The sequence below is a fragment of the Megalobrama amblycephala genome, linkage group LG16 (genome assembly GCF_018812025.1).
Source record: "Megalobrama amblycephala isolate DHTTF-2021 linkage group LG16, ASM1881202v1, whole genome shotgun sequence".
In the NCBI taxonomy this organism is placed as follows: Eukaryota; Metazoa; Chordata; class Actinopteri; order Cypriniformes; family Xenocyprididae; genus Megalobrama; species Megalobrama amblycephala.
This window is the reverse complement of record NC_063059.1, coordinates 22,416,195-22,426,808: the sequence shown is the minus strand read 5'-3', so window position 1 is coordinate 22,426,808 and position 10,614 is coordinate 22,416,195. Positions and strand designations below refer to the sequence as shown.

The following is a 10,614-nucleotide window of genomic DNA, read 5'->3' as shown; positions in this document are numbered from 1 at the left end:
GAAATGTATAAAGCTTTACTTTATGTTTTAGGGTTTAGGGCAGATGAAGGTCCACGTATTCATGAATATGAACAACGACTGAGATGTAATCCAAAAACAGGCATACTAACACAGATAAAAATGTTTTATTGTTCCATTCTATCTCTTGTTGTTATTCCAGAAAAACATACTTTATTGATCCCTAGAGGGACATTCAGGCACATAATAGCAGCTGTCTCAAATATGGATAGCAGAAAAACACCACTATAAATAAATGAAATGCAATCAAACAAGCCAGTGCAAGACAAAACATGAGAACAATGGCATAAATGCGTATTTGGTAAACAAGATTGTGAACGTTGAGACACCAAAGAAGTGCTGATGGACTGTCTTGTAGTTTTTCATAGTAAACAGAGCAAGACAGAAATAGTTTTTGTGTTGCTGCTTTAAAATTTCATCATTATAATTCTGCCCTGAGCAGTTTGCATCGTTAAATCTATTTTAAACTCAAAGCTTAGGCCGTTATTTTGCTATATATTCTGCATATGCTTGTCTTTCTTTTTATTTTATAGTCATAATTTAATACTGGTCTCATCTTGTGGGTTATGACCCTAAAATTTCTCGCAGGTCTGTTTTGAAAAGGTCACAGACAGTGGGGAAATGACCGTTTAATGACAAATAAACTGAATGGGAAAAAATCATATAATTGTGCATAGACCCTTTTCACATCATTTCCACAGTTATTAACATCGTAAATCTAGCCAGTATATATATATATATATATATATACATTTTTTTTTTTTTTTTTTCATCTTTAAAAATGTGAAGGTACATTTATAACACTATTATCTTAGCATTAAATTATAAAAAAAAATCATTAACACTGCTGCGAGAGTGTATTTTAATACAACGGCTGAGAGAGTAACGTAAATTTGACATCTTTTTCTCTTCTGACTGCCGTAATTAATCTGTCTATATACAGTATATTTTGTTAATCTTTTGGAAAGGCATGGAAACACAATCATGTTTTTTTTTTTTTGCTATTAAAAAAAAACAATTTTATTATGATTATAGATATATTATAAATAATATAGTTAATTGTTAAAAATGTCATTTAATCTAGTAAATTCAGTTTAAACAATTATTTCCTGTATTTTTACTCTTTATTACTAACAACGCTTTTGGGAAACGCACCCCTTAGGCAGATTCCAACATTGTCAAATTGTGTAACTTGCCCTTATCCTCAAAATCTATATTAAAACTGCATTAAATAAAGGTTCACTTGTTGGGCCTATGCAGTTTATGGTAATATTAACCATTTCAGTGTTTGATTTTAAAGGTCCCATTTTTCGTGGTTTTTTGAAGCTTTGATTGTGTTTATTAGTGTGCAATATAACATGTGTTCATGTTTCGCGTGTAAAAAAACCCAGTATTTTTCACATAATTTACTTATCTGTATACCGCTGTTTCCACTGTCATAAAAACGGGCTGATGACTTCCTTGTTCTATGAAGTCCCTCCTTCAGAAATACGTAACGAGTTCTGATTGTGCCAGCGGTTCCTGTGTTGTGATTCGACAGCTCTGAGCGCTCCTTGCCCGGAAAGGTCACGGCTCTTACCATAACGTGGAGATGCAGCGCTCAGTGTTATTGTAAACATGTCTTTAATTTTACCCTATCAATTTGAGCCGGAATCAGACCCGGTGATTGGACTGCGGGATGAAAATAACAGCGTTTCGACGACATGGTGACAAACACACTCTACAAACGCAACTCTTGTGTATTCCTGTGGGCGGAGGTTTGTCAAAAAACTGTTTTAGTGACGTCATTAAAGAAGGAAGTAGAGGGATGTAGTCCAAACTGGCCGTTCGATGTAGGCGACTTCTGTTAAATAAAATATCTCGCTTGGCATTACAGTTCATTCATGTGGTTTAATATTAATATTATAAAGCGACGAGAATATTTTTGGTGCGCCAAAAAAACAAAATAACGACTTATATAGTGATGGCCGATTTCAAAACACTGCTTCATGAAGCTTCGGAGTGTTATGAATCTTTTGTGTCAAATCATGAGTTGGATCGCATGTCAAACTGCTGAAATCACGTGACTCTGGCGCTCCGAACTGCTGACAAAAAATATTATTGTTGCTTTATAATATTAATATTGAACTAGGCCTCACTGAGCCATCGAATTTCATCAAAAATATCTTAATTTGCATTCTGAAGATGAACGAAGGTCTTACGGGTGTGGAACGACATGAGGGTGAGTAATAAATGACATTATTTTCATTTTTGGGTGAACTAACCCTTTAAAGGAAAATGAGCGATGGTTTCTCTAGACAAGACCCTTATTCCTCATCTGGGATCGTGTAGAACTTTTTGAAGCTGCACTGAAACTGTAATTTTGATGTTCAGCCGTTTGGGCTCCATTGAAGTCCACTATATGGAGAAAAATCCTGGAATGTTTTCATCAAAACCCTTAATTTTTTTTCGACTGAAGAAAGAAAGACATGAACATCTTGGATGACATGGGGGTGAATAAATTATCAGGAAATTTTAATTTGAAAGTGAACTAATCCTTTAAGGCATTTTTTTTTTTTTCAACTTTTGTAAGAAAGTAGTTGCTAGCTATGTAGGGTCACCACTCAAAGAAACTGAAACATAACTAGGAGCTCTAAGCTGGTCCAAGTGCCGTTATCATCCAAGATGATAAGGCCATCAAATGTCTTGCAGTATATAACATGCCTTTGAAAGCTGGATTCATCACTGTCAGAAAGGCAGCGCTGTTCAAAGTTAAAATGTCAGTTCATGTAGGAGCGGCATCTTGGCTGTCTGGGCCATCGCTGACTGACGGGTCAGTGTTGAGGTGGTTGATCTCGAGGCTCTTAGGGGACTCTTTCAGGAGACTCTCGACCTCACGGTACACTGAAGCCTCTCTGTATTTGCGCAGATGCCCCAAAACCTCCTGCCCGGAAAACAGCACACATCCGAAATCTCACACTCTGACAAATATCACTTCTGCCACATCAATCTGATCCTACGGCATCTGCTACATCCCTGTGAATTACTTGGCAACAGCTACTGAGAACGTAAGGGGAGAATATGGCGAAATAAATCAAACTTACATCCTCTGAGAAAATCCCAGGACTTGGCTTCTGCACTCTTTCCAGCAGAAGACCATCGAGTGCTGCATCCGACGCCAAATATTTCGTCCTTTCATCGTCTGGACTATCAGTTTGTCCCAGTCTGGCGTGGAACAGCTCACTTAGGCCCACCTGTAAAGCCTGGAAATGGAGACGAGGTCATTAATAAAGACTCTATTAGGACATTCCTTCTTGTCTTGTTCAAGCTGTGCTGTGTGAGGCGGTTGTATATGGCACCTTGAAGAAGGCCCTTTGGAAGGCAGGAGCAGAGTCTGCCCTCATCTGTCCGGTGGAAATGTGTGCAGCACAGTGCATGAGCAGCAGAGAGAGGCCGCCCACCGATTGCAACCTCCGACTGCGAACAAACAGAGTCCTATCTCCCTCCTGAAGACATAGGAAGTGCTAAGTGCACAGGGGTTTGTATGACAGAGCACTAAGTGTGCTTAACATGAATTAATTATCGCTCACGCGGTGACTGACAAATGAGGGCATTTAACCTTACTGCAACCGAACTAGCTGTGAAACCAATTATATCACAGGAAAAGTGGTGCTAATTATCACTTCTCAAAGTGTGATAAATTGTTAATAACTTTCCATATGTTCTATATTTCACTGGTTCAATATGTGCATTCATAAATTTAGAAATACCTGATAATAGAAAGAGTTGCGGAAAGCATTGTTATTGTAGTCGTTGAAAGGAAGACTAGAAGCCAGTTGAAGTGTTACTGCTGGTATCTGGAATGAAGAAATCAAAGCTGTGAATAAACTTAAGGCTATTTGCATGAAACCATTGCAATCAAAAGTTGACAAAAGTGAAAGTAAAGACATTTATAATGTTACAAAATATTCTATTTCAAATAAATGCTGTTCTTTTGAATGTTATTAATCAAAGAATTCTGAAAAAAAAATAAAAAAAATCACTGTTTCCAGAAAAATATTAAACAGGACAACAATTATCAGCATTGATAACAAAAAGAAATGTCAGCATATTAAAATGATTTCTAAAGGATCATGTGACACTGAAGACTGGAGTAATGGCTGCTGAAATTTCAGCTTTGCCATGACAGTAATACATTTTAAATGTAAAAATTTTAAAATATATTCAAATAGAAAATAGTTATTTTAAATTGTAAAAATCTTTTACAATATTACAGTTTTTATTTATTTCTGATCAAATAAATGCAGCCTTGGTGAGCAGACTATCACTATCATTTATATTTATATCATTTATATTGATTACAAATAATTTGAGTCAAAAACAGTAATAAACCAATTCTTTTGTGCAATTGTTGCAATAAATATTTTATCTAATGTTATTTTGATTATAGCTATAAAGCAATACGCCCCAAGAAGCCATGGTTTACAATGAATTTATAACAGCTAAGGGCCGCTGTTAGGCACAATGCGGAGTGGAGCCCCTTAGCTGTTATAAATTCATTGTAAACCACGGCTTCACAGGGCTTATTGCTTTTATAAAACAGTTACCACACAATACAAAGCCAAAAAATATGTATCAATGCAACTTTCATGAAATAAAAGCCTTCCTTCCGCTGGAAAAAATAGTTCCTGACCATGAACAGCAACAGAAGTTACATTTATTACGCCATTAGATGGCAGCAAAGTTGTTTTTTTTGTGAGCGAGTCACTCAGTCGCAAAGATATATTGAAACTTGTTGTGAACAAGGAACAAGACGCAAATGACAAAAGCTTTGACTAGCGCTGTCAGTGTGTGCAGGGCACGGGAAAACCCGTTAGATAGCACCGGACATTCAAACAGAAATTTTATTATGAACATAGGACTGACCTGAAGGAAAATGCTAAATCTGAATGCAGGTAATACACTCGGTCACTTGATAGCTATCTCTCTCACAATACTCTTCTACATAATGCAGTAATAGCTTCAATGAACAAAATCAATTGAGAACAAACATATGTTTACGTTGCTAATAGTGGTTGCTAAGACAGACGCAGCAACATACACACTCAGTGGCGCAGCGATACTTATGTAATGCGGTCAGCTGTATGTTTTCGGTAATTTTACAACGGCTTCAAACGCGGCTCAACCAAGAATCAGAATCAAGAGTCGGAACTATCCGTTTTATAAAAATAAACTGTAAAATGTCATAACTATCAATGTGGGGTTCAGTTAAATGATCTGTCTGAACAAATCAAAGATTAGCGACATGTGGAACCTAACAACATTAAAAAACCTACTCTTTTTGTCATGTTACTAAATAAATGTAAGTTACATAACGTAGATACGTTTTGTTAGTTACTCCCCAACACAGTCTATGAGAAACACACATAAAAGCAAGTGAAAAAAGACAGACAGATCCAGACCATTTTATGTAAGTGAAGGTGCTGGAGGAGAAACTGTCCATGCTGGTAGAGCAGAAGCTCTCGTGGGTTGAGTGTTTCAGAGCTCACTAGAATCAGCTCCCCCTCGCACTCCCACTGAGCATCCATGAAATCCATGAACGACCGGCCTGCACCTGAATGCATGTACCAACACACACCATTTAATGTGTCACACTTTGATCACTCTGCCTCTTTGCAAATTTAAAAAAAATATAAAGTTGTTAATTAATTACATTGTCACGTCCCTTGAACTTTGCTGCTAAAAATAATATTAGTTATATTTCTGACATGTACTTGATAGTTCTCATGGCTTTAAGTCATCTGTTGCTATACTAATTACTTTGCAGTTCTGATGAGATCAGATTGCACGTTTCAGTGGTGATAATTAGAGCCTGACCCGAGAGCTGGATCTTCAGCGTGCCTCTGTCTCTGGCACTATCCCTGAGCTGCTGCTCCACTTCCTTCATCAGCTGGAAGAGAGGAGATAGCGCTACTAGTCTGGACCAATCTTCTTCTGCAACACCGTAAAAACAAATACAGAACAGGAAAATCATTTGAGATACTTTTTGTTGCTAAATTGCTAAGTGGTAACTTATTCTGAATGTTTTATAGTTTACAATATCAAAAATTGTAAAATATGAAATCCGAGAGGTATCTGAACCACATATAAGCAGCAACATCATAGCACTTTTCAAGGTCCAGAAAGGTAGTAAAGACATTGTTAAAATAGTCCACATGACTACAGTGGTTCAACCTTAATATTATGAAGGCCAATAATGAGTCGGCATTCTGATGTAGAACACGGAAGCACTGCGTTTACTATGTTTACTGTGTAGGAGACTGACAGGGAAGAGAAAAAATAGTTTTGGTTTTGTTTGTGCACACAAAAAGTATTCTCGCCACTTCATAACATTAAGGTTGAACCACTGTAGTCACATTGACTATTTTAACAATGTCTGCTACCTTTCTGGGCCTCAAAAGGTTCAATGATGTTGCTGCCTATGTGTTGTTCCGATACCTCTTGGATTTCATCAAAAAGATCTTCATTTGTGTTGTGAAGATGAACGAAAGTCTTACGGGCATGGAACGACATGATGGTGAGTACTTCATTTTTGGGTGAACTAACCCTTTAAAGGGGCTCTATGTAGGAATGACACCCAGTGGTCAAAATAGGTACTGCAGTTCAAATTCAAAATATTCAAAATATCAAAATATTGTTATCCAAACAACAAAGAAATGTACAACACTCGCGTTACAGTGTGTGTATTCGCACACACACTTGATGCTATCCACCTTTACATTAGCGACAGTAACTGGGCTGTATTGGCCCACGTTGAGGAAACAGTCGTCAGTGAAATGTGTGGCGCAGATATACAAAACTATGGGAAGTTGTATCGGCGCATTACCAGAGAAAATAAAATTAACCCATTGTTTCTTCATAGGCTCGGATGAAGGAACTAAAAAAATACTAAGGTGTTCATTTGTACATCCAAACACTGAGCAACTGCCATGCTTTGCTCATTTACAAGGCATGATGTCTCTCGAGGAAAAAAAAAAAAAATTGTGCTCGAATCTCACTGTAGTAGCTCATTTTCTCATGGGCGAGCAAAGCAGAGAAAGGGGAGGTAACCTTTCCCCTTATGACGACATATAGGGTAGATTCCAGATTGGGCCGTCTGAGCTTTCATTTTCTCAATTTACCCAGGGCTCAGTTTACACCCATCGCCTTTTCTAGCCACTGGGGGACCATATGCAGGCTAGGGGAACTCATATTAATGTTAAAAAACCTCATAAAGTGAAATTTTCATGCCATGGGACCTTTAAAGTAAAAATCTTACATAGAGCCCCTTTGAATCTGTCTCAAGATCAAGTTTGCTGCTGGTCTCAACTAGTCATAGAAAATATGGTCTTTGAGACAGACTTGTGTCCGAGTCTTGTTTTATGCGGACTCGAGTATTACAACACTGACATATGTTGCATGTATGTGCTGAAGTTTAATACTTAGGGTAAGGGATGTGAACAAACTTTTAACCCTGAGTGTGAGCAAGTATAGACAATACAAGTATTCAAGGGTTAGTTCACCAAAAAAAAGAAAATTCTGTTATTAATTACTCAACCATCATCTTCAGAACACAAATGAAGATCTTCTTGATGAAATCTAAGAGGTTTTTGTCCCTCCATTGACAACCTACGCAACTGCAACTTTGATGCTTTAAAAAGTTTATAAAGAGATCGTAAAACTAATCCATGTGAATTGAGCAGTTTAGTCGAGAGAACAAACCTCTTCCGGAAGCTCGAACGTGCTGTGTAACACACGAGAATGAACCTCATTGGTTATGCAGCACGTTTGAGCTTCCAGAAAAGGCTGTCAATGAAGGGACAAAAAGCTCTCAGATTTCATCAAAAAGATCTTCATTTGCTTTCCGAAGATGAACGAATGTCTTACAGGTTTGGAACGACATGAGAGTGAGTAATTAATGACAGAATTTAAATTTAACTAAGTATGGTTTAAACCTTAAGTATAGAAATTGTGTTGCTTGCCATAGCAAAAATGCGTAAATAGCCTCAGTAACTACTTGGGCCATGTGCTAAAGCAATGTAACAAAGCATGTTTTTGCTTCACTGTTCTCCTGTTGTGGAAACATGACCTTTAAAGAATGCTTTTTCACAAGATGTAATATAAGTCTAAGGTGTCCCCTGAATGTGTCTGTGAAGTTTCAGCTCAAAGTACCCCATAGAGTTTTTTTTATTCATTTTTTTAACTGCCTATTTTGGGGCATCATTATGAATGCGTCGATTCTGTGCGTGTCCCCTTTAAATGCTTGCGCTCCCCGCCCCCGAGCTCGCAACTCTATAATACATTGCATAAACTAAGTTCACACAGCTAATATAACCCTCAAAATGGATCTTTACAAAGTGTTCGTCATGCAGCCTATCGGATCATGTAAGTACAGTATTTATTTGGATGTTTACATTTGATTCTGAATGAGTTTGATGGTGCTCCGTGGTTAACAGGCTAAAGCTAACATTACACACTGTTGGAGAGATTTATAAAGAATGAAGTTGTGTTTATGAATTATACAGACTGCAAGTGTTGAAAATAATGACATGACTTTGATCTCTGTGAATACAGTAATAAACGATGATAACTTTTACCACATTTAACAGTACATTAGCAACATGCTAACGAAACATTTAGAAAGACAATTTACAAATATCACTAAAAATATCATGTTATCATGGATTATGTCAGTTATTATTGCTCCATCTGCCATTTTTCGCTATTGTCCTTGCTTGCTTACCTAGTCTGATGATTCAGCTGTGCACAGATCCAGACGTTAATACTGGCTTGTCTAATGTCTTGAACATGGTCTGGCAAAAGTTGGGGCGTACATATTAATGATCCCGACTGTTACGTAACAGTCGGTGTTATGTTGAGATTCGCCTGTTCTTCAGAGGTCTTTTAAACAAATGAGATTTACATAAGAAGGAGGAAACAATGGTGTTTGAGACTCACTGTATGTCATTTCCATGTACTGAACTCTTGTTATTCAACTATGCCAAGGTAAATTCAATTTTTAGTCTTAAACACATGCTAGTTTCACTCAAAGAGCTCCACTAAAACTCTGACCTGCTAGCTTTGGGATACTGATATAAGCGGACAGACCAGGTTCCTGGAGAGACTGGACATCTGAATGGAACAAGAGAGAACATCATGTCGTGATCTGAAATGAGGATGCCTTTAACATCTCTGACATAAGAAAGCCTCACCCTGGCTGTGGTTTAGATGTGTTTTTTCCTGGCTTTTCTGAGTGGAAGATGGCTTTGACAGAGGAAGAGAGGACACCATGGCATTCTGTTCACTCGCAGACGGAGTCTTGATTTGATCTTTAAAGGACTGAGTCGAGACACCTGGCGAAGCAGGAGACACAAACACAGCGGTGAAATTCTACAGACTTGACAACCAGAAACTCTTTATTTATTCTCTGTGCATTCAAATATACCTTTCACAACAGACGCCGATTCAGTCCATGCTCTGGAATCGCTTTCCCGGCCAAACGCCTGCTTCCCTTTTGAGATAGATTTTGCAACTGAGACAAAAACATGATTAACGTTTCTATAATAAGGAATAAATGAGGATATTGTACCAGAGCTCTGTTGCCGCTGTGTGCTGGTCCACTGGCCAAGTGCTTTGCTTTCCTCCAACAGCTGAATAAGTCGTTCAAGCCGAGGAAGGATTTTCTGCTGAGTCATGGCTATTACTTTCAGAGGGTTTCTCGCACCCTTAGGCTTCAGTACACCAAAATCTTTAAACCAGAATGTGCCAGACTCCAAAGACTAGAGAAGAGAATCAATTTAGTAGACTGTCAAGGGAAAAGAAAGGCTTCCAAAGCATTGTCCCAAATATATACAAAACAGCTCTAAGGTAAACCAAGGACATCGCTATACAATTATCGGTCAGTGCCACGAGCATGCATTGCACATCTAGCCTCCGGCATGTGTTACCTGCGCGGTGTCAGCACGCAGCTGGCAGACCAGACGAGCACAGTGGAGAGACGAAAGCACAGCGTCCAGCTCTGCTTGTCTCTGCATTAATTGCTCCCACAGTTCCTGCTCCTCATCCTGTGATAATCACAAGACACTGTGTTATTTATCCTAGAGCACACTCCATTAAACTGGAAAATGGACAGTGCAAAGCCAGAATATTGGCAATTGCACAAATAGTCACATGATGGACATTAAGCTTCCAAAGTATTGATCTGCTCATTCAACTGTTTAAAGACATAATAATGAGCTCAGCAGATTTGTATGTTTCTCTCTGTGGGTGAGTGTTTCAAAGTGAAAACAAGCTGACCAGATGCTGTGTTTCCTGTACTGATAGCTGATCCCGGTCTGTCTGCAATCTCTCCATGGACACACTCACTCGGTTCAGCACGGCCTTAAGCCTGGTGTGCCAGTAACACTGCTGCTCCCACTCCTCCTCGTCTCCTTAAGGGAAGAGTTCACACAGAGATGAAACCTTTGTCATTATTTACTCACCATCATGTTGTTCCAAACCCTAAAGCTGTTTTATAAAACAAAATTGAGGGCAATATGTTTTTCCAAACAATGAGATTTAATAGCGACATCTAGCCAA

The 10,614-nt window shown here is 38.3% G+C and overlaps 1 protein-coding gene across 8 annotated transcripts in view; it reads right to left on the bottom strand.

Annotated features, from left to right (window-relative positions):
* Window positions 1-2,459: 2,459 nt before the first annotated feature.
* Window positions 2,460-10,614, bottom strand: part of si:dkey-103g5.4 — a 29,913-nt gene continuing 21,758 nt past the window's right edge. For 5 of the 8 annotated variants that reach the window (XM_048160155.1, XM_048160156.1, XM_048160158.1 and 2 more), the window contains 12 exons: window positions 10,333-10,466; window positions 9,984-10,100; window positions 9,626-9,815; window positions 9,482-9,547; window positions 9,249-9,389; window positions 9,109-9,168; window positions 5,875-5,991; window positions 5,460-5,611; window positions 3,768-3,854; window positions 3,357-3,503; window positions 3,102-3,260; window positions 2,460-2,941 (listed from right to left, as the gene is read on the bottom strand). In XM_048160155.1, coding sequence (XP_048016112.1) covers window positions 2,783-2,941; window positions 3,102-3,260; window positions 3,357-3,503; window positions 3,768-3,854; window positions 5,460-5,611; window positions 5,875-5,991; window positions 9,109-9,168; window positions 9,249-9,389; window positions 9,482-9,547; window positions 9,626-9,815; window positions 9,984-10,100; window positions 10,333-10,466 — 1,529 coding nt within the window. In that variant the 3' untranslated portion in view covers window positions 2,460-2,782. Of the gene's footprint in view, window positions 2,942-3,101; window positions 3,261-3,356; window positions 3,504-3,767; window positions 3,855-5,459; window positions 5,612-5,874; window positions 5,992-8,779; window positions 8,938-9,108; window positions 9,169-9,248; window positions 9,390-9,481; window positions 9,548-9,625; window positions 9,816-9,983; window positions 10,101-10,332; window positions 10,467-10,614 lie in introns of those variants that run through there. The other 3 variants (XM_048160157.1, XM_048160160.1, XM_048160161.1) reach the window with 3 other exon arrangements.